General features: G+C 38.3%; 1 protein-coding gene across 2 annotated transcripts in view; it reads left to right on the top strand.

Annotated features, from left to right (window-relative positions):
* WASHC4 (WASH complex subunit 4) overlaps nucleotides 1-24,052 on the top strand; it is a 58,315-nt gene that overhangs the window by 20,103 nt on the left and 14,160 nt on the right. For both annotated transcript variants that reach the window (XM_054032953.1, XM_054032961.1), the window contains exons 10-28: nucleotides 879-999; nucleotides 3,595-3,718; nucleotides 3,832-3,959; nucleotides 4,820-4,980; nucleotides 7,351-7,477; nucleotides 9,242-9,367; nucleotides 9,889-9,996; nucleotides 12,466-12,612; nucleotides 12,780-12,859; nucleotides 14,231-14,336; nucleotides 15,358-15,474; nucleotides 16,655-16,823; nucleotides 17,339-17,493; nucleotides 18,183-18,257; nucleotides 18,352-18,456; nucleotides 21,032-21,166; nucleotides 22,012-22,120; nucleotides 22,888-22,954; nucleotides 23,735-23,821. In XM_054032953.1, coding sequence (XP_053888928.1) covers nucleotides 879-999; nucleotides 3,595-3,718; nucleotides 3,832-3,959; nucleotides 4,820-4,980; nucleotides 7,351-7,477; nucleotides 9,242-9,367; nucleotides 9,889-9,996; nucleotides 12,466-12,612; nucleotides 12,780-12,859; nucleotides 14,231-14,336; nucleotides 15,358-15,474; nucleotides 16,655-16,823; nucleotides 17,339-17,493; nucleotides 18,183-18,257; nucleotides 18,352-18,456; nucleotides 21,032-21,166; nucleotides 22,012-22,120; nucleotides 22,888-22,954; nucleotides 23,735-23,821 — 2,247 coding nt within the window. The remainder of the gene's footprint in view (nucleotides 1-878; nucleotides 1,000-3,594; nucleotides 3,719-3,831; nucleotides 3,960-4,819; nucleotides 4,981-7,350; nucleotides 7,478-9,241; nucleotides 9,368-9,888; nucleotides 9,997-12,465; nucleotides 12,613-12,779; nucleotides 12,860-14,230; nucleotides 14,337-15,357; nucleotides 15,475-16,654; nucleotides 16,824-17,338; nucleotides 17,494-18,182; nucleotides 18,258-18,351; nucleotides 18,457-21,031; nucleotides 21,167-22,011; nucleotides 22,121-22,887; nucleotides 22,955-23,734; nucleotides 23,822-24,052) is intronic.

The following is a 24,052-nucleotide window of genomic DNA, read 5'->3' as shown; positions in this document are numbered from 1 at the left end:
TACAAGCCACTGCAGATTCGCATCTCAGAAAAGGCTACCACAGGCTCTTATCTGCTCGAGCAGAGAGGATGCTCTATTGATGAGGCTTTTGATAAGGGACTACTGCAGTCAAGTCCCTCAGCTGGGTGCTTACACAGCCAGATGGTGCAAATGGCCAAATTGGCATCTGCACAGCCACCTTCACACGGCCAACATGTTCTAACCTGCTCCACAAATGCTGCACCAGGAGGCAGTTGTTTTGAACTACAGAATGGCACCCTCTGCACATGCTGTACATGTGAGGTTGTGCTGTGCAGACGGTGCCATTTTGTAGATCAAAAGGGCAGCTTCTTGGTGCAGCATTTGTGGAGCAGGTCTGGACAGGTTTAGGGGCAGACAGCATCATCTCGCAGGCTGAATCTGGCCTGTTGGACCCAGAACTGCTGATGGTGCGACCCTATTTGGGGTCACAACTCACAGTTTGCAACCGATGTGTTAGTGACTCTAGACTCTTAGAATACATCTATACTGCAGCTGGGAGTGTGCTTCCCAATGCGGGTAGGCAGACATGCTAGCACGCTAGCTTTAATGGAGCTAACAATAGCAGTGCAGCCGGGGTAGCATGGGTGGCGGCTCGGGCTAGTCACCCAAGTATATACTCAGGGAGTCCAGACAGGTTTGAACTCGGGTGTCTAGCCCAAGCTACTCCGGGCTACACTGCAATTTGTAGCACACTAGCTTGAGCAGAGCTAGCTCGTGTCTGCCTACCTGTGCTTGGAAGCACTCTCTGCTGCAGTATAGATATACCCTTAGAATGGAGGACTCCTTGAAACAAATATAAGATGCGATACAGATGGGGTTATTTTGTTTTAATTGGATTGTGTATATTCTTTCTCAAGGCTACTAAAATCTGTCCATCACAACCCTTCAAAGTTTGGGATTCAGGAAGATAAACTGAAGCCATTTGAGAAGTTGTTATTAAAATTGGAAGGCCAGTTACTTGATGGGATGATATTCCAGGTAAATAAATGTAGATTAACACACATTCCACAGTACAGTGGGGAAGCTGTATCCTAGGGACTTAATTTCTAAAATGTTGTATAATAGGATATTGATCTTCTGTAAATGCTTTGATTTTCGTTAAACTGGATATGATTTAACTTTAGATATTTTCCTTACAGCTACAATAGTTCTGATTTTGAAAGTATTTGTTAAAACATGAATCATACCCCTTAATCATCATCAGGCTTGTACATATGACGAAATAACATGTGGCTAAAAGGTAATTGCACCTTTCTTGTTCAGTTCAGAAATGTGCAAGTTCATAGCTAGTATTTCTTGCCATGGAGAAAAACCTGAAACATGTTTGAAAATACAGTTTAAATACATATTGTTTATAAGCCTGCTGTTATCTGTCTTATTGAAAAGTGATTGCATTTGTGACGCTGAAGTTTTAGCCAGATTTATGGTATTGACAGAGCATAAGGAAAATTATGTGTTGATCAAACTAGTTGGCGCACTGAACAGTAAATTATGAAGTCACAAAACAGTGCCAATAATGAGCCCAGACCTGCACTTCTGTTGTAGTCACTGGGAGTTTTTTCTGAGTAAGAAATGCCATACTGCAATCAGGTTTGTAACAAGAATTTCATTGATGTGGACACAGTGGAAAAATGAAAATAGACACATGCATGGAATTAAGCGACAGGTTGCAACTTTTATTAAACTTTAACACAAGTGTGGGGTGCTACCTGCCCATCACCTACACTCTCCTATACCAGGCATATAATTGGTTCCAGTGCAGGAGTTACAGGGCTTCTAACCATATAAACCATTATGGTGGGTAACACTCTTGAGTCTGTCCCCCAGGATTTTGCTCTGAGTCCAAGCAACCTCCCCCTTTCAGGTGCAACAGGATGGGGACCATGAAGACCACAAGGTCTCCACTTACCACATGAGCCTAAGGCCCATCACCAAAATCCCAGGTCTGTTACCTCTGGGAACCATTCATTGTATTCTCTCAACTGTACTGGAAATCAGCTTCAAGTTACAACAAGTAAACAGCACCACCCAGTACCTCAGTTAGGTATCATGCGCGTTCCTACTTAACCCACTGTGGCTTGCAGGTGCTGCGAGCCAGGCACAAAACTCCCTGGCCCTCCACCAATTGGCCCCTGGGAGGAAAAGTTCCTAAACAGGCAGTTGGCTAGACCTACAGCATCTATCCGGCTGAGTTCCCATTCCTCGTTTGGGTGGGTAGGGAGGGCTGCTGGAACGGAGTTGAAACAGGTTCCACGTGGCCCCTGCACTGGGCTAAATCCTGGGAGTTGAGGAATGCTGACCAATCAGCACACCTCTCCACCAGCTGGCCAATGGGTGCCTGAGGCTCCCAGTGGAGGAGCTACCTATTGTCCCTTGGCGAGTGTCTCCCTTCCTTGCTGCTGGGACTGTCCCCACTGATGCAGGCAGGTGGCATGTAGTGATGGCAAATAATTTAATTCTACAGGCATGAATAGTCTTTCAAGCCAAAAATTCCTTGTTTTTCTTTTACAACTTAACAGTCTTGGATATTTTGACTTAAAACTGTGTGGAGATCTTTGTTTTAAGTAAAATCTTTCTTAAACTTTAAATATGGAAATTAAAGGGGCTCAGATGGTGGGAATCAGTGTAGCTGCATTGTCTCAGAGGAACTATGCTGAAATACACTATACAGAGGATCTGGCCCTTAATACTTAAATTTGAAATTGTAAACAAGCGTTGAAACAAGAGAGCCATTTCACGTTATTTTGCATTTAGGTCTTTTATAATTGTTATATCCTAATTAATGTCAGTCCCCTCCTCCTATGAATAACCTCCTAGATGCCAATTGTAAGTACACTTTATTGTCAAACATAGTTCAGTTTATTCAGCGAGAAATGCTTCTTACTTCATGGAATCATATTGCCAGCTAGCTAAGAAGAATTTTCCATTTTAATTCTCTCCAATGTCACATTTACACAAAGACTTTATTGTATGTTTAATTTGGATGGCTCAGTGGGAATTTGTCCAGTATGCAAGCAAGACAGCTTTTTTCCTCCTTGACCAGAAAAAAGAACGCGAAGAAAATATTTAAAAAAAATTATAAATCTAGTAAATATTTTTCATTATATCCAGCAACATACTTTTTCTCTTTCCTTACTAAGGTTACAATATCATGTCTGTCCTGTTGTTGAACATTTCAGCTTCATGATTCACATCCTAAAAACAAATGAGGCAATACCCTTGATCAGCCAAGAGCTTTTTAGTAATGTATTTTATTCTGGAAATGCATATAGTCTGCCATAACTGAGTTGTCTGAGTGCCTTACATAAGCAAAACCAATCAATAACAAAACATAAAGCCCACATTTTTGCTAAAAAAAAAAAAAAAAAAAAATTCTTATCCCCTAATACTAAAATTCATTCCGTGTAATGAACCAAACAAAACACATTTGAACATTGACTTCAGCTGTGTTTTAAATTGAAACTGTGACTTTACAGATTCATGCTATGAGACAACCTATTTGCAATAACAATAGTCATTGGATGCCCAGACTTCATGGAATTAGCATTGTAAATGAGTCTTGTTTTCTTTCAGGCCTGTATAGAACAACAGTTTGACTCTCTCAATGGAGGAGTGGCTGTCTCGAAGAATAGCACTTTTGCCGAAGAGTTTGCACATAGTATTCGCACAATTTTTGCAAATGTTGAAGCTAAACTTGGTAATTCAAGATGAGCTTTTTTTCATGCGGACTTCATTGTTTGTAAAAGTTTTTATATTGTTTGTCTAGAAACAGATTTCAAAAATATTTTCTTTTGTATGTATTTATACAAGGTGAACCCTCAGAAATTGACCAGAGAGATAAGTACGTAGGAATTTGTGGTCTCTTTGTACTGCATTTTCAGATTTTTCGGACAGTAGACAAGAAATTTTACAAATCGTTACTGGACATTGGCAAAAAGGTGAAGATTTTGCTGTTTCCTTTAATAATTTAAAAAATATATTAAAAGCAAAATGAAATTAAATATATTTTAGTTTTTATTAAAATGCAGTTTGGCTAGATTTTTCAAAAGTAAAACGTAATTATTCTGAGTACAAAAGGAGGTTGTATCTACCTCATCTCCATTTCTTTGCTATTGGTATTTGATGTATCAGCTTTAATATTATTCTAACTTTTTAAAAGCTTATTTTTGGATAAGTTAACTTGTTTACTCTCTTGATGGTTTTAGATTGGGTTACAAGCTTGGCTAAGTTACAAAAGTGAAATGTTTTGATTTTATTAAAGATAGTTAACGTTCTTGAGAAAAAAATATTTTTTATTGTGGTTTCTGTACATGTATTTTTTCTAATACATTAGGGGATTGAGGAAAGACTTTGTACCTTAACACTTTGGCCGTAAGATGTTACCATTCCTTGGCATTAGTGGAAAATGGAAAATCTTGTCTACAGTAGAATTTATTGTAGCTCGTTCAAAATACATGAACATATGAGCAGTGCATGGCTTAACACACCTGAGAAACATTTACAATAATAATTCTGCATATTGATGTAAATATATGCTTTTCAGGGCTGGAACTTTTTTTCCCCCCACATAGCACTTGTGCTGCATACAAGGAATAGTTGATTAATACTGTTAAAGTTTTGCACTCTTTCTGACATATAACAAATAGTTCAAGTAAAAAGGTTCTGAGCTTGTGGCGGGTGGTATACTGTTGATTTTTAGATTTTTGTAACTGGAATTAATTTCATGTCAATATTAATTATTAGGAATTGCTACCCTGTTTGTTTGATTTTAATTTTTTCTCCTCTTTTGGTGCTCTAGGTGCCAGCCATCACATTAACTGCTAATATTATTTGGTTTGCTGATAACTTTCTGATCCAGAAAATGCCAGCTGCTGCCAAACTTCTGGATAGGAGAAGCCATCATGCGATTAAAACTCAAAGGGAGAATTTTCTACAACAGAAGGCTCAGTTACTTACCAAGTAGGTTTTATAAAGGACTGCACCTTTTGATATACTGCTTATTATCATTAACAAACTTAGAAGAACATAGATGAACATGATATATTGGGGAAAAGTCAACATGCCTTTTGCAAAGGGAAATCATGCCTCAGTCTGTTAGAATTCTTTAAGGGTTTCAACAAGCATGTGGGCAGGGAGATCCACTTGATAATAGCATACTTGGATTTTCAGAAAGCCTTAAACAAGGTCCCACATCAAACACTTAAGCAAAGTAAGCAGTCATGGGATAGGAGGGAAAGTCCTCTCATGGATCTGTAACTAGTTAAAAGATAGGAAACAAAGTATAGGAATAAACAGTCAATTTTCCCAATGGAGAGAGGTGAAATAGCAGGGTCCCCCAAGGAGCTGTACTGGGACCAGTGCTATACAACATATTCATAAAAGAGCTGGAAAAGGGGATAAACAGGTGGCAAAGTTTTCAGACAATACAAAATGACTCAATAGTTAAGTCCAAAGCTGTCTGTGAAGAGTTGCAGTGGGATCTCACAAAACTGGGTGACTGGGCAACAAAATGGCAGATTAAATTCAATGTTGATAAATGCAAAATGTAATACACTTTGGAAAAATTAATTCCAGTGATACATACAAAATGACGGGCTCCAAATTAGCTGTTACTATGCAAGAAAGATCTTGGAGTCACTGTGGATACTTCTCTGAAAATATCTGTTCAATGGTCAGCACCAGTCAAAAAAAAAAATTAACAGAATGTTAGGAACTATTAGGAAAGGAATTAGATAAGACAGAAAATATCATAATGCCACTGTATAAATCCATGGTACATTCACACCTTGAATGCTGTGTCCAGTTCTGGTCACTCCATCTCAAAAAAGATATATTAATATTGGGAATGGTACGGAGAAGAGCAACAAAAATGATTAGGGGTATGGAATAGCTTCCATATGAGGAGAAGTGATTAAAAAGACTGGGACTGTTCAGTTTAGAAAAGAAATAATTAAGGGGGAATATGATAGAGGTCTATAAAATTATTAATGGTGTTGAGAAAGTGAATAGGAAAAGTAATATTTTTTTTATTGGACCCACTGCTGTTGGTGAGAGAGACAAGCTTCTGAGCTTACACAGAGCTCTTCTTCAGGTCTGGGAAACGTACTCAGGGTGTCCACTCAGTTGTGATGCACTGAGTACGTTTCCTGGACCCGAAGAAGAGCTCTGTGTACGCTCAGAAGCTTGAGTCTCTCCCCTACAGAAGTTGGTCCAATAAAATATATTACCTCACCCACCTTGTTTCTCTAATACTCTGGTACCAACATGGCTACAACACTGCTGGATACATAGGGGAAGTGTTACTTAATTCCTCACATAATGCAAGAACCACGGTCACCCAGTGAAATTAATAGGCAACAGGTTTAAAACAAACAAACATAAGGATGTACTTCATACAACGCACAGTCAACCCGTGGAACTCCTTGCCTGTGGATGTTGTGAAGGCCAAAAGTGTAACTGGGTTAAAAAAAGAACTAAATCGTGGAGGACATGTCCATCAATGACTATTAACCAAGATGGTCAAAGATGCAACCATATGCTCTTGGTGTTCCTAAACCTCTGACTGCCAGAAGCTGGGAGTGAATGAAAGGAGATGGGTCATTTGATAATTGCCCTGTTCTGATCATTCCCCCTGAAGCATCTGGCACTGGCTACTGTTGGAAGACAGGATACCGGGCCAGTTGGACCATTGGTCTGACCCAGTGTAGCCATTCTTATGTTCTTAACTTTTAATGAATTTTTAATAATATCCAGTGTAATCAGTATATCCATCCTCTACAACTACAGTATTTAAAACAAATTGTACAATACTGAGTCAGGCATTAATATGGAAACAGATCATATAGAGTTTTTGTTTTATGGTTTAAACTTGGTAAAGCTTTTTACCCTGAAATAACTTAAATTTTTTTTGCACAGTTTATTTTTGCAGATTTATTCACTACTTTAATTAAAAAAAAAAATAGTGCATCTGAGTGGGCTATTCATTCAAGGTATTTACAATGAGATCTTATGCAACATGGCCTTCTGTTAAGAAAATTGGAGGACTGAAATACCAGGAGATCTAAGTTTTAATTCTGACTCTGACTTGGATTCATTGTTCAAGCTTGTGCAAGTTTCTTAACTTCTGTTTCTTAGTCACATGCAGGCTAATACTTTCCTTATGGAGCATTTAAGGTTGAGGCACTCTAGTACCCATTGCAAAGGGAGCAAAGTATTGCATTTGGAGACTGAATATTCCTATGCATTTTCCTTGGAAGGGACTAGCTATCGATGCTTGGTAATGGCATTCAGCTGCTCTCTGAAGTGAGTAACCTATTTTTCTTTCTCCAGAGAGATGCAGTCATATTATGTCTTTGTGAGCTCATGGATGACAAAAATGGAATCTATCTTGTCTAAGGAACAGCGGATGGATAAGTTTGCTGAAGACCTTTCTAACAGATGTAATGTCTTTATACAGGTGGGTTATTTCTTACTATGCTGCTAGTTTAATTATATGTAGTGTATTTGTGCTGCTTTTTGCATTAAGAACTGGGTGATTAGAAGGAAGCTAGTGAGTATTGAAAACGAATCATAGAAGTTATGTGGTCGTCTTGGCATTCCCTTGCAAATGCAGGGTTTTATGCAATATGTTCTCAAATGTGTTGTCCAGTCTAGTTCTTAATAGAACTAGAATGGTATAGAATAGAATGGTAGAAATGGGGCTTTCCGGGAAGTGAAAAAAGTAATAATATGTCTGACTGAATCTTCATGGGCTGAAGCTGGAATCTTTCCAATGAAGCTTCAGTGATTTCCCAAGGTAGTTCCCATTTCCCATTCAAGTAGTCTTTCTCAAGTATAATGTCAATGCTGAGATGCTTACATTGGGGCGGGGATGGCGGTCTAATTTAGTTGTATTTATCATATTCTTATTTCTGGCAACAAGTTCCAGGCTATTGCCTAATTGTGTTGCACTCAATCTCTTTAGCATCTGATGCAGTTAATTTTCTTTTCTGGTAAGAGTACATAGTTTTGCTGTATGTGTACACGATTTCTGCATTTATTTCTTGCACATTTTGTATGCAGCTTCCTGACAAAAAGTTGATTGAAAATAAATGCAAGTTTAATAGAGAATGTACAATAGACACACAACATTAGTGTCTTCCCCATTCATTTGTAGCAGCTTTGTCCTCACTTCTGCCTTTGTTGATGGATACTGCTAGTTCCAGGCTTCAGTATCAACTGAATTTTTTCCTTCTGAGCTCATAGTATACGTGAAAGGTGTTTTTTTTTTTTTTTTTTTATACTTAAACTCTCCTTAAAATGAGAATAAATAAAGAATTAAGGATCTGAAGATATCCCAATGGGAGAATCTATTCTTCTCATTTTGAGTAGTTACTTTTAATATGCTATGATATTTTTCTCTATACCAAATTGAAAGTTTCACCTTTAACTTGCTATATTTCTCCAAGTTTTTGCTGTATTCCATTTGAAAGTTGTATGTTGAATACTTGGATGCTGTTCTGGACTTTCTGGATGTAGCCTAAATCGATTGAAAGAGTTTGACACATTTTAATGTCTATGTTAGTGATATTCTTTGGGTTTTTTTCAGTTTTCCCTTCCTTTGTTTTTTATTATGAAATTTGGATTTTTAAAGAAGTTGTAGAGGTTTACAATGACTTCATATCTTACTGATTTCACTTATCTCTTGGGGACTTTGCAACTGTTTTTGCTCGTCCTAGTCCAGTTTCTCCATCTTGATGCCTCTCTTGGTTGGGTTTAGGGTGACCAGATAGTAAGTGTGAAAAATCAGTACACTTTTTTTGTAATTGGGGGCGGCAGGGCGCTATAGTTGTGTGTGTATATAAGACAAAGCCTCTAGTATCGGGACATCTGGTGACCCTAGTTGGGTTACAGTGAACTCGAACTGTGATTAGTCTGTCTGAATGGTTGGTTCATTGGCTTGTGATTTAATTGTATTGATTGTTTCTAAAGCTATAGTTAGCTGATTTAATGACTTGCAGATTCCTTTGCAGCTTCATAATTACAAACTAACTGACAGATATTCACTTCCAGTTTCACGTGACTATACAAGCTTGGACTGTCCATGAGAGAGCTGCTTATGCTCTGGAGGGCTAGTGAAAAGGCAGGAATTTATGTTCTGTATGGTAATAAAAAAAATAGGGAATATTTACTTGTCTGAAATTACTGTGGAGTTTCTTTTTTCCCCCCAATTTGTTTCTAGGGTTTTCTTTATGCTTACAGCCTTAGCACCATCATTAAAACCACAATGAATCTCTACATGTCAATGCAAAAACCTATGACCAAAACCTCAGTGAAAGCATTATGCAGACTTGTGGAACTTCTCAAGGTAGGTTATAGGATTGGCATTATGATTTCATTTAAGCATCATTATACAGCTGCTGTGAGACACCACATGCAAAGAATGGAGTGATAGAATGTGTCAAAGTGACTTCTAAAAGATTGGATGGGATGGAGGAGAGAAAGGGAAAGTATATTTATGTAATTTCTAAACACCTCCACAGTTTGCTTTTTATCTCAATCCTCTTATTGCAGGGAAAGATGTTCACTGTTTTGAAGAGTATCTTTCTAAAGTTGAGCTGAAATAGAGAAAACATACAGGGCTAAGATTTTTAAAGAGAAATGGTTACCTCTAGTTAGAGTCTGAAAACCATATATGGACGCCTTAATAAGTGGCCTGATTTTTTGCAAAAGTTTTGGGTGTTCAGCATCTCCAGTTAATATAAAATACAAGGGTGGTGAAGGGAAATCCTGTATTGCCAGGTGGACAGTGTGGTTAGTACAGAAAGAAATTACTTAGATTGTCACTTTATAATTAATATGAACCACTGTGTTTTGGAACTGATGCAGGCAATAGAACATACATTTTATAGAAGAAGTATGGTTGTGGCAGATTCTGTGACACACATAACTCAGCATCTCCAGCATCAGGCGCTTAACTCTATTTCTATAGCCAAGGTATGTAATCCAAGTTTCAAGGTATGGAATCCTATGTCACCCTCAATCGTTTTATTTAATCTCTCAAAGTTATTCGCCTGATTTGAAACTGTCTGTGGTCTCGCTCCACCCTGTCTATTACGATTTCTATTGCTGCTATTATTATTACAGCATTTAAGAACCCCAATCAAGAATCGGGGCCCCATTGTTCTAGGCACTGTACTGACATGAACAAAGATGATAATCCTGTTATATTGTTCCTCTTTCTTCCACCAGTGGCACACACTCTCTTTACGTTCTTCTATTCACTTGCTCCTCTTATCTTGGCCTTGTTCTGATCTTTTCCTGTGGCTAAGGCTATCAAGCGATTAAAAAAAATTAATCGCGATTAATCGCGCTGTTAAACAATAATAGCATACCATTTATTTAAATATTTTTGGATGTTTCCTACATTTTCAAATACATTGATTTCAATTACAACACAGAATACAAAGTGTACAGTGCTCACTTTTTATTTATTTTTTCTTACAAGTATTTGCACTGTAAAAATAAATAAATAAATAGTATTTTTCAATTCACCTAATACAAATACTGTAGTACAATCTCTTTATCATGAAAGTTGAACTGACAAATGTAGAATTATGTACAAAAAAAACCTGCATTCAAAAATAAAACAATGTACAATTTTAGAGCCTGCAAGTCCACGCAGTCCTACTTCTTGTTCAGCCAATTGCTCATACAAATAAGTTGGTTTATATTTGCAGGAGATAATGCTGCCCGCTTTTTGTAGGCTCTGAAGCTTTACATTGTTTTGTTTTTGAATGCAGTTATGTAACAGCAACAACAAAAAATCTACATTTGTAAGTTGCATTTTCACGACAGAGATTGCACTACAGTACTTGTATGAGGTGAATTGAAAAATACTATTTATTTTTTGCCATTTGTACAGTGCAAATATTTGTAATTAAAATATGTACACTTTGATTTCAATTACAACACAGATTACAGTATATATGAAAATGTAGAAAAACATCCAAAATATTTAATCAATTTCAATTGGCATTCTATTGTTTAACAGTATGATTAAAATTGCGATTAATCGCGATTAATTTTTTTAATTGCAATTTTGTTTAGTTAATCACATGGTGCTGTTTGTTCATTTAGCCTACCTGTTCTTTGTTACTTTATTACTTTACTGTTACTTTATGAAGTGATTTGTGATGGTATGTATAAGCATGCACACTGTTACAGTTTTAGGGCTTCACATACACAGTACTTTCAATGATTACTATATAATGTTAAACTTCTTTGAAAGGAAAGGGTAGGACAAATGTAATGCTTATGGAAGTGCCAGTTGCCTGATCTCAAATGTACACAGGTGCTGTGCATGCTTCCCCAGAAGTGGGACCAATGCACCTCACTTGGAACACTTGCTGTCCTTGGATTTCTGAATTACGTTATGTGGGCAAAGGGAAAAACTGGATTTCAGCTTGGCTCTCCTGATGTGAAATGCTAGTATATATGTTCTTGTGCAGCTGAACTCCAATTTGCATGATGTAAATGGTGCCATTGGATTTTCCATTTCTCCTGTGTGTGCGCATAATTCTGCTCAGTGTTAAATACATTCCATATTTAAACAGTACATGTGCATATTATTCAGATTCTTACTTAATATATGTAACAGAAACTTAGCTATAATCTAGCACATCTCCTCTATCACATTTTGAGTATAAACAAAATGTTTGTTTTAGTTTAATAAACAGATCTAACACATTTCAAGGGTATCACTGTTGAACAGAGAACCAGCAAACCTGTCTGAAACAATAAAGCTGCTATGAAAATTACACATGCTTTAAAAATGGGCAATACCCATATGATCAGATAATTGTTCTATAGTTTTTTTACAGCTTTAAATAAATTCCAAGCTTAAAAAATAGCAATATGACCCAAGCGCACTAAAAGATTTGTATGTCAAACAGATACCAGGAGATTACCCTCCCCCTGCCCCCGTATGAATAGATTGATGTTTAATTCCCTTTTTAAAAGGTAAACAAAGGTTCATATCAGTAAACAACAGCATAAAGTCACTTACTGCAGGCCCTCTGTGGTGCTTGCTAATCTGTTAATGTGCTGTTCCAAATTAATGCAGCATTAGGGTGTACATAGTGTATTCCGCAGCACAGCAGTTGTTTTGCTGCATGTACCTGGAGCATCTGACAACGCTGAAGGGGAAGAGTTTCAAGCTGAGCATATATCCTTATAATCAGAGAAGGAATTCTCTCCTATGGCACCAAATCTTGCAGGGAGTCATACCTCTTTTGAATCAAATCCATATTCCTAAATATGAGCCTTGCTTCCTAACCAGTCACTGATCTCCAGTGTGACAAGTGCCCAGATTTTCAAATAAAAGAATAGGCTGCTGCTTTTGGTCTCTGATAACTTTTCCATGAATATAAAGTGTGAGCTGCTATTTTTGTTTCTCCCATCAAGAAAAGAGTAATTTCTGACAAAAAATACAGTGAACAGCGCTTGGATGTGCTCTCTGCTCTGGTATTGGCTGAGAATACCCTGAACGGGCCAAGTACAAAACAGAGGCGCCTTATTGTTTCCCTTGCACTGAGTGTGGGCACACAGATGGTAAGTGCAACTATTGCTCAAACCCTCACTACGGTGTGTTACCTTGTTAGCTGTAATAAACAGCTTTTTCACTCAGCTGTTGTGACAACTTTAAAAGTAATTGTTATTTTCCAATTAAACAATAAATGACTGCCCATTTTCCGCTGCTGTTTTTTTTTTCTTAACAGAAAACATTTAAAGATGAAGAGCTGCTTCCCCTCCAAGTAGTTATGAAAAAACTGGACTTAATCAGTGAACTTAAGGAGCGGTAAGCAGCACAAAAGGATGGGGGGAGGGGAGAAAGCAGTGTCGGCTCATGTGTTGAGATTTCGTGATGCAGTTTATGAAATCTTGCAGGATGTTCTGTGTTCTACACTTAGCTACATATAATTGATTGTTTTCATGTACATTGAAGACCAGGGTTGGCTAGCATGTGGGCCACAGAATTCTATAATGACATCTGTGGCTTCCCTAATCTTTAATAAGGAGGAGTAGCTTGCAGAAATGCAGGTTTTGTTGACTGGTGCACCCAACTTTTTGTTTGATCTGACATGGACCATCACTTTTGGAACCTATAACCTCCTTGATTTTTATACCTCCATATTAAAGATTAGGCTTCCTGCATTATGTTGCATTTTACATAAACACCTCCCTCCTAAGCTGCTATAAATTGTAACTGGCTGTGAAATGTTTAGCAGTGATTTTGTGCAAACACTGCTATACACAGATTTTATTCATAGAACCTTGATGGTCTGTGGACCTACACATATACTTTGGGCATGTCATGTAAACGCCAGTAATGTAAATGAATTTGTACCATGACACTGTACCTTCTTAATGCTTTATAAATTGTCAGCATTTTCAAGTTCAGTATCTACTACTAGCATCAGTGAGGAAGATGCTTGTCTGCATGTGGCTCAGTATTTTGGCACTGTTGAACAGTGCTGGCTCCAGGCACCAATGAAGGAAGCAGGTGGTTTGGGCGGCCAACGGAAAGGGGCGGCATGTCCGGGTCTTCGGCGGCAGGCCCCTCAGTTCCTCTCTTCCTCTTTGAGCTGCCGCCGAAGTGCCGCTGAAGAGGAAGAAAGGGAGCAAAGGACCCGCTGCCGAATTGCCACTGAAGAATGAAGCAGCACGATTGAGCTGCTGCCGAAGTGCTTTATCTTTTTTTTATTTTTTTTTTATTTATTTATTTTTTGCTTCGCTGCTTGGGGCTGCAAAAAAGCTGGAGCCGGCCCTGCTGGTGTACATCATCTGATCAGAGACAAGAGTAATTCCTTTACTATAATGTTGCTGTAGGAAGCATAAAGATATCATTACAGAGGTTAGGTATGGTATACCCTGAAACAGCATTTCAGTAGCTTGATATGGTGCTTACAGATATGATAGTGAAAATGGGCATCCATTTATCAAAGAGCTTACATTTTCTTTTGAAGGCCAGTGGAAAAATAATAAATACCATGTACATGTGTCTTGAGCATTAGTGCTATGAAATAACCTGTGGCGTAGATGATCGTAAAAAACAAAAAAGGGGGCAGTGCTGCAAAAATATGGTCTTGCTGACGTGCAGTTCACCATCCTTTACATGTTCTTTTGCGCAGCTTCGGGTTTTGTTTAATAACAAATATCTTCATTTTAGCGTCCAAACACAGTGTGATTGTAGCTTCTTGTACTGGCATCGAGCAGTCTTCCCAATTTATTTAGATGATGTGTATGAAAACGCAGTTGATGCATCTAGATTGCAGGTAAATACGAAATACCCCTAATTGTTCAGTTACAGTGGCTTGCTGAACTGGGGAGGTGGGGGAAGAAAACCCTTAAAATTGTAAAACAGTTTAAAAATCACAAGTCCAGTGTTACAAATAACTGAGGCTGAGATTTTTCAGAGCATTAAAGGGGTTTAGATAGACTTATCTTCCCTTTAAAATTAATGAAAGGCATGTCTGATAAACTGCTCTGAAAATCTCAACCAGTACTTTAAATAGTAGGCATCACTTGCAGTGGTTTGTCTGTCTCTCCTTACCCTGCCCCTCAGTGATTTCATTTTTTAAATTAAGGTCTTTGGCAGATTTAAAACAAAAAATGGAAAAATCTTAGTAATCTTTTGATTCGGTATGCATCTATTTTTATATTTAGGTATTTATAAGGTACTTATTACCTGGGTTCCAAAGGATTGCCATAGGGGCCATATTGGAGTTTTATCCCCTCCTTGTGCAATATTGCATAACTCGATAATTGCATTCTAACTTTTTTTTAAAACTGACTCAGAAGCATCCAATACTGGCTTTTACCAGGGATGAACCACTGGTCCAGGATGTTAAACTTGATGAATCACTTGTCTGATCCACTATGACGAATTTATGTTTAATCACTATTTTAAGTAATGGACTTGCAAAAGGCTAGAACTGAATACTTGTTAGTTAATCTAATGATTGGGGGGGTGGGGACGATAACAGTCCATTCAAATTGGCTTACAGTACTTAACATTCTTTCCTTCATTGTTTTAGGATAACTGAATCCATCAGTCTTCCAGTCACACGGATTATTTTTAAAAAGCTTAAAGCTACAGTATGTTAGGTTTTACATTATTGTAGTGACTAGTCATATGAAATAAAATCAACTAGAAAGTGATCCTTGTTCTTTGGATTTGAGATTTTAAACTGTTTAAATTGGGCAGATTTTAGCCTTCATATGCTAAATATTTTGAGATGTTTGTTGACGTGTCTGTCTTATGGTTTGCATATTAGTTTCTTTTTGATTTTTTAGTACATGTTTAGTGCATTACGGGACTGTGTTCCTGCTATGATGCATTCAAGACACTTGGAGTCCTGTGAGGTACTTCTGGAGTGCTATGACAAAGAAATCATGGAAGTTTTAAATGAGGTAATTGTACAAGTTCGGGGTTTACTGTGAGTGGGGTCTAATGGTGACAGTTTATTTGGATTGTGTATTAAAGTCAGCTTTTATATAAAAACTATATAGAAGTCTTTGAGACTGCTGTGAAGTATGGAGATACATGAGAAAATGAACATTTTCTCAATCTCATGTTCTTACCTGGCCTTGTTACCATAGTATCTGAGTACCTCAATCTTTAATATATCAATCCTCACAGTATCCCTGTGAGTTAGAGAAGGGCTATTACCCCCATTTTACAGATGCTGACCCACAGAGAGACTAAGTAACTTGCTCAGGGTCGCACAGGAAGAGCAGGGAATTGAACCCAGATCTCCCAAGTCCTTAGCTAGTGATTTAACCACTGGACCACTCTTTCTCTCTGTCCAGTCCCACAACAAATGTAATCTATTCTGGGATTCTAGAGAAAATCTCAGACAAAATAATATATTGAAGGTTTTGCTAAACTGTACAAAGTCTTATTGGAAATGAACTACACCTTTCTTAGTAAATCACGTCTGTTGTAGACTCATTATATAAACCAGGGGTTCTCAACCTAGGATTGCAAACAGGCACTGGTGGCTTGCAACCACTCTGTCCATCTCATCTTATTGGTCCCATCTGAGCTGTTGTAACAAACATGGTTTGAATTTGGTTGAAGCCAAATGGGTTTTTAAATTAGTTTGAATGGTCACAGTAATGGGGGTGGGGGGGGGGGGGGTTTGCAGGGAATGGATGGGCCTCTGCTTAAATCTAGGTAGGAACCACACTGGTGTAAAAAATTGTAGAAGCCTCACTTGGCCACAAAAACATTCTAAATCCTCCTGATTAGTCAATGTAAATGGGTGTCCTAGAACTGACACTGTTCATTTGGAAGTTGGGCATCTCATATTATCTCTAATAAAAGGTAGTTATCCATGTAGTTTCTGAATTAGTCCTCAGTTTGACTACTAGGGCATCAACATGGCCTCTTTTGCTAGTGCTAGTTCCAGTCCCTGGAACTCTCTGAAATTTTCAAACAAGGACTTTATACTGCAGGTTCACCTATTTCTAAGTTGTAGTCACAGTCACTAGTGTCATTAGCCTTCTTGCTCTGTAGGCAAATTTCATCTCTCTTAAAATAGGATTTTGTATGGACTCTTAGCATCATTTTTATCACTCCCTTGAATAGCACTTGCTGGACAAATTGTGTAAAGAAATAGAAAAGGATCTACGTCTTTCTGTGCACACACACTTAAAGCTTGATGACAGAAATCCTTACAGAGTTGGGATGAAGGATCTGGCCCACTTTTTCTCTCTGAACCCAATTCGATTTTTCAATCGGTTCATTGACATCAAAGGTAGGTTGCATTTAATTTACTTTTTTTTCCCCTCAACTCTTCTCCGCATCTCTTTAGTTTTTCTGATAATCCTTCTGGTATTCCTTTATTTTTTTTTTGCTTAACTATTTCCTTTATGGATTTCTGTGATCTCAGTTGCACCCTAATAGCAGCTTAGATATACAAAAGTGGCGTTCCAAGCGTAATCCATAGTTAATGTTGTGGCTCTTTACCCACCTCTAGTGGCTAGCTTATATAGAGAGGTTTAGGAGTTTGTTGCCTCTGAACTAGTGGGCTTGGTCCTTCAGCTCAAGTTAGTAAAGGCTCATGGCTTTTAGATGCAGAGGTCCTGGGTTCAGTCCCCACAGATGACCCCACTAGGGCTATTGTTACAGTCTTTTCTTCGAGAGAATCCAGTTTTAAGTGCCAGTGCAAGAATTTATGGATTTTCCTTTTTTGTTTCTTTGCTATTCCCCAGCAATTTAAGAGCTGCAGTTAATAGTTTAATGCATACTTTATTATTCTTGATTTTACAGTTTATGTAACACACTACCTAGACAAGACCTTCTACAACCTAACAACTGTAGCTCTTCATGACTGGGCCACATACAGTGAAATGAGGAATTTAGCAACTCAGCGCTATGGCTTAATTATGACAGAAGCACATCTTCCCAGTCAGACTTTAGAACAGGTGAGGTATATGTGTGGGTATTGTATATGCCACTTTATTCTGGAAGTCCTAGATAATTATTCAAGGCATTAACAAAGTACAGAAACTGAGGAACCCAAAATTAGAGGCCATTTTCTAAAATTTTTGCCTAGACGTTTTACCCAAGACTAACAAGTCTGTGGCATAACCAAGGTAAAACTCCTGATTCCTAGACCCATACTTCTTCATTTTGAGCAGTGAAACGGTGTAATTAACAGTAAATGATTTTTTTAAAAAAGTAGCTATTAATTTGTGAACCTTGAATATGAAGGCTTTTACATTTTTATTTGGAATTTGAGAAAATGGTCCAATTTTTCCTTTTTTGCTTTGCACTTATTAGATTTGACTAAAGAACCTTGATAATCAAAAATGTTAAAAGATGCAAGCAAAAAACCTGAATTTTAATGTGACACTGACTATAAAATTTAAAACAAAACAAACAATCAAACCATAAATTAAGTCTAGGCCCTGAAGTAGCCCAGAACAAATTGCAAAGATATTTTCACAAAATTGAAAGGAAAAGTGATGATTTTCATACATAACTAATTACTTTGCTTCCAAAAAGACTTTCAAGTAATTAATTTGCACAATTAGCAGTTACTTTGAATACATTTGAATGACTCCCAGGAGGCTGTTCTAATCCATTAAGGATTTTTGCCATATTGTTTCAGGGTCTGGATGTTTTGGAAATCATGAGAAATATTCATGTGTTTGTATCTCGCTACCTCTACAATCTCAATAATCAGGTGAGGTGTATTCTGTACTTCTATGGGTAGTTCATATCTGATTTTTATAAGCTTTGGTTTTGATATGGGGTATATGATGACCTTTTCTTTGCAGATCTTCATTGAGAGAACTAGTAATAATAAGCATTTGAACACTATCAATATCCGGCACGTTGCTAATTCAATTCGAACTCATGGCACAGGAATCATGAACACAACAGTAAGTATCTTCTGGACTGTTTCTTTTTAATATGTACAGAACAGCGTCAGAACTCCAGCATTTCCTGACCTTTGAGTTTTTAACTGTGCAGTTTTTAATATTGCATGAACATAGCTTTTTGTATTAAATATAACAAAGTAGTCCTCAAACACCAAGCAGTCAACATCAAAAGTCTCTTATGAGTTATATTACTAGTAGTTACTCTATAAAGTCAGATCTGTGTGCAAATGCCACAGCTGACAAGATGTTTAGAAATGTCCTGGAAGACCTCTGAATTACCCTAAAGATGAAAATAAATGTTATCAAACAGAGGTATTATGTTTACAACACTTTAATTTCTAAATAATGGTCTTTATAATTAAAGTGCCATATATCGCTACTTGTTAAAGTTTGGTAGGATGGGGGTTTTATAGCATTTCATTTAAGCAAATCAGGAGAAATGTGATGCTGATGTCTACTAAGTCAACTTAGACTGCCATTTTAGAATTTGGGAAATGCAAGGTCATTTTTAAATTGGTTCTATGAAATATGTATTTCACTTTACTTTGGCTAAGATTTGTCATTGACTTTTACTACTTCCTTCTTTCTTTAAATCTAGATGCCATTCTATGGTATGGGTTATTAGAGAGCTTAGGATTTCTAAATAGAATGAATGTAATGATCTTTGGCATAAGGACAGCAGTCTGTCTAGTAAAAATGAACACCATCCTATACACTGTAAATAACAGTACTGTGTTTATTGAGCCTAGTAAAGCTTTGCAGATGTTTGTTACAACTGAAATTTTATCTGTTTACATGTTGCATATTCATAGTAATTGAAGTAATTAAAAAACCTGGTGTGGTGCCAAAGCTTGACTGGAAAATCCAACTAACCCAAAAATGATAAAATTTTGGACTGCCACTCAATTTCTCACTCTCTCTTTACCCCTCTCTGTCTTTCTGTCCCCTTCTTCCTACCAAGCCAGCACAACATAAGAACTTGATGAGCACTATGCACTGAAGGACAAGCACTTTCTCTAACGCACCATGTACAAAATGAAAATGTTTAGAAATGAGGGTTCTTACTCTTTGTGGCAATGCAGGAAAGTGCTTGCTTTTACAAGCATGATGCTAATAATACGTTCCTCTCGTATTGGAGTTGGTTGTCTCAGAGATATCAGTGACTGATAGAGTTGTCTTGCACGTCACAGTACTTCCTGGCCAGGCAGACGCCTCCTGCTTTATTCGCTTTTGCCTGTTGTCTAGATCGGGGTGGGCAAACTATGGCCCACGGGCCGGATCTGGCCCCTCAGGGCTTTGGATCTGGCCCACGGGACTGCCACCCGTAGTGCCGCGGGCCCTGCGCCACTCTCAGAAGCGGCCGGCACCACTTCCCTGCGGGCCCCAGGTGGAGGTGGGGCAGAGGGTTCTGTGTGTTGCCCTTGCCTCCAGGCACTGCCCCCCCCACCCCCCCGCAGCTCCCATTGGCCGGGAACTGGGAACCACGACCAATGGGAGCTTCAGGGGAGGCAGCGCACGCGGAGCCCTCCGCCATCCCTCCTCCAGGGGCTGCGGTGCTTCCTAGAGTGGCATGGGGCCGGGGACAGGGCAGGCCCCAGTGCACACTGGCCCCAGTGCACACTGCTACCACCCCGGCACCGCTTTAGGTAAGTGGCGCCGGGCCAGAGCCCAAACCCTGCCTGTACCCTGCCTCCAAACTCCCTGCCCTAAGCCCCCTGCCTGCACCTCGCACCCTTCCTGCACCCCAACTCTGTGCCGTGAGCCCCCTCCTGCACCCCATCCCCCTTCCCTGAGCCCCCTCATCCACCCTGCACCCCTCCTCTGCCCCAATCCTTTGCCCTGAGCCCCTTCCTGCACACCGCACCCCCTCCCGCACACCGCACTCCTTCCCGCACCCCAGCCCCCTGCCCTGCATACAATTTCCCCATCCAGATGTGGCCCTCGGCCCAAGACAGTTTGCCCACCCACGGTCTAGAAAGATTGTCCACGCAGACCAGGGAATGAACTGTAACTTAGGGGGGAAAAAGGAGGGGGTGGTTAATTCCAAGGGACAATATTTTAGAAAATTTTGAGCAAGTGAAAAGAAGGTGGGAAGGTTATAATGAAACTTTGCATGTAATCTTAACTATAGAATTTACTACAATGAAAACAGACATTCAATGAGCTTCACTGTTGCCCCACTGTTATGAATCCTGGTCATGAGCCACCTGAGACATGGTTTCTCATACGCTAAGAAGAGTGACAGAAATTGGATACTCCAGAACTAGTTCCTATACTAGTCGTGAGCTTTAAAAGATCAGCCTATATTCCAGGTTCCCTTTGCCCCCTTATTGGCCTTTCTAAAGGAAATTAAACCTTCCAACAAAAGATTTACCTTTCTTTAGGAAGAAAGTTGCTCAGGTTGAGTCTCTTTGAGATCCACAGAATGGGGCAGGCTGTGTTGAACTGTCCACCTACAAAAAATATGTCATAATATGGAATAAAAGCTTCAAGAAGCTACTGAATGATAGTCACTAGAGAATCATGTTAATTTGAAAGGGTTTTTTCTAATTCTGAATTTTTAATTTTACTGCAGGTTAATTTCACTTACCAGTTTCTGAGGAAAAAGTTCTATATCTTTAGCCAGTTCATGTATGATGAACATATCAAATCCAGACTGATCAAAGATATCCGATTCTTCAGGGAAGTCAAGGATCAAAATGATCATAAGGTACACTACATGTGGAGTTCTTGGATAAACAATAACTTGATTAAAAACTGTGCTGCCTTTGCACTGAAAAGCTGATATACACTGAACTACAAATGTCACTTTTTAAATAAAAGGAAAATTATATGTTAATAGACAAGTGACACCTTCTGGTCTATCAAAATACAGTGTTGCAGTGTATACTAATTCCTGCATTGAGACTGGCTTATCTGATTCTAATTGCTTACTGAACACTAGATGGTACTCCTCAGCAGACACAACATGTCACTCCTTTGTATTATAGGATGGGGTACGTTTATTCTCTTGTTAACCTGATAATGATGCTTGGTGCAGATATAGTCTAGTGTTGTTCTAAACCTCCAGTCCAAATCAAGTTTACCAAAGTTACAATAAATATTCCTGTCTATTTTGTAATAGAGATCACTGTTGACATTAATGCACAAACTTGGTATACGAGTACAGTAGCTATCTCTTTCTCAAGGCCTTGTGCCTAATTCTCATCTCCCACCATTGCACGTCTAATTCTGAAAAATTTGAGGCTTAATGTTTGGAATAAAAATGTACTGGAATGTTCTTTGTATGTAGTTTGCTCTTATAAGAAGAGTGCTGTCTTGTTTATATATAGCAGTAACAGATCTCATCTTTGCAATTTGCACACCCGACCTGGTCAAATGACACTTTCACAAACTACTATGCACAGACAGGGTTACACTTTCAAAGATTGAACAAGGAATGTGTGTGAATGTTTGTGGACTGGTGATGGAAGGTAAAATGGGGTTTGACATGAAAAGTCAAGTAGATTCTTCAAAGATAAATATTCTCACAAACTGCAAAAATTGTTTCTCTAGTATCCCTTTGAGAGAGCAGAGAAGTTCAACCGGGGCATCAGAAAACTTGGAATAACGCCTGACGGACAAAGTTACCTTGACCAATTCAGGCAGCTCATAAGTCAGATAGGTATGCATCACTGTATCTAAAAATATGTACAAACATTTTAATGGCAGAAGTCTTTGTAATCCTATAACTACACTGCTTATTTTACCTATATTTTATGGTTGAAGCCCAAATTCAAGCCTGATATAAGCAGGTGCACTTCCATTGAAGTAATTGGAGTTTTACCTAATTACACAAAAATGGGTCCTAAATGTTTTAGTATAAGATGTATCTAGAGCTTGTATGAATGTTTTTTTTTTATTTGCTTTGGGTTCAATTTTTATTTGTTTGACTGAGGCACCATTCATCCAGGTTGAGTATCTTTCCCACTAAACGGGAAGTACAGTTCTGTTAGATACTTCAAAAGGTGTTTTGAATCAAATACAAATGTGTGCATATATTATAATAGTTAAATTTGATTTACTAGTTGTAGTAATACTTTTGGCACACTGATGCCACCAATGGTGTAGGGATCTAAAGCCTGATCTTACAAACATTTCCTGTATCTTACTGGACCTTAGTTAAGGAATTTAAAAATGTAGTGCGTGTGAGCATAATCTCCTTAGATGAAGCCAGTCATGGCTCATGTTTTGTTCCTCTACTTGGACTTTGTGCCATTAAACTCTAAAATATCTGCATTTTTTCTCCATGTAATTAGCTTCAGAATATTTCTCTTGTAAAACCATTCTGGCTACCCCAAGGCATCAGAATTTCAGAGTTAACAGGGATTTTGAAATGTGTACATGTAAATATCTAATTTAGGTATGTTCCTGTTTTTCTTGTTTTTAAAGGCAATGCAATGGGCTATGTGCGAATGATAAGATCTGGTGGACTTCACTGCTGTAGTAGTGCAATTAGGTACCTACATGAATATATTTCATGCTGCTACTAATATTTTATATCCCTGTGCTACCCAATTCATACTGATATTCCCTTAAGGACACTGTATAAGGATACAAAGGAATTGTATCTCTTGTCCTGCAAACTAGTTCAGAATCCCTTACATTGCAAAACCATAACCTTTTGTATAGTATAGCACATTACGTAGGTGAGCTCTTAAAGACCAAAATGATTATTTATCATTGCATATAGTGCCATAGTGTACATAACATTTTACAGAGAGAACAGGACACAGTTTGTACCCTCCAAAGTTTACGAGCTAGGTGTTGTACCATATGGTCATATGGCAGAAAAAGAGATGGCGTCAGGTGAGGGGAATGGGTGGTTTATGGGCAATATTATGAGGCTGGATGTTTTCTGAAGGTGTTCATCATGTTTCCTCTTGTTTGTTAGCTATGATTTTATCTGGATGGTGTGGAAGTACGGGTCATGGTTGAAAGATGCTTTTGGAGGAGTGGGAGCTTGGTAGCATATGAGATTGGGGAGGACACTGCAGGCATAGCAGGGCAACATGGGAGAGAGCGCAGAGATTCTTGTGGAAGAAAGATAGGAAGGGAACAAGGCTGGTAGTGGAATTAACAGACCCTGGGTGAGAAAGAGAGAGATGTACGCAGAGCAGTGTCAGAGCCTTGAAGGCAAGGGTGGTTCATTGTGTAATTTATTTATAATTTAACTTAATTGATGCATCAGTGAGTAAACCACAGTTAAATGTAAACCTAACACACAATAATTGTGTAGGTTTGTTCCTGACCTTGAAGATATTGTTAATTTTGAGGAACTAGTGAAAGAAGAAGGACTCTCAGAAGAAACACAAAAAGCAGCAAGGTAACCCGACATTGTGTTTTTGAGATGTGGGGAGGCAAGTGTCTTTGTTTTTAAACTTGTGTTTTGTGCCTTTCTTATTTAAAAAATTCATATGCTTTACAAAAGATAAAATGAAATTAATGTCTTTAATTTGTTTAATCAGACACTATTGCTTTAAAGATGCTAAACTGAAAATGACATTTGTACCAATTGGATCCATTTGGAACTCAGCTGCTCTGTAAAATTATCATT

This window comes from Malaclemys terrapin, chromosome 1 (assembly GCF_027887155.1).
Source record: "Malaclemys terrapin pileata isolate rMalTer1 chromosome 1, rMalTer1.hap1, whole genome shotgun sequence".
Taxonomy (NCBI): Eukaryota; Metazoa; Chordata; order Testudines; family Emydidae; genus Malaclemys; species Malaclemys terrapin.
This window is presented reverse-complemented; position numbering and strand designations above follow the sequence as displayed.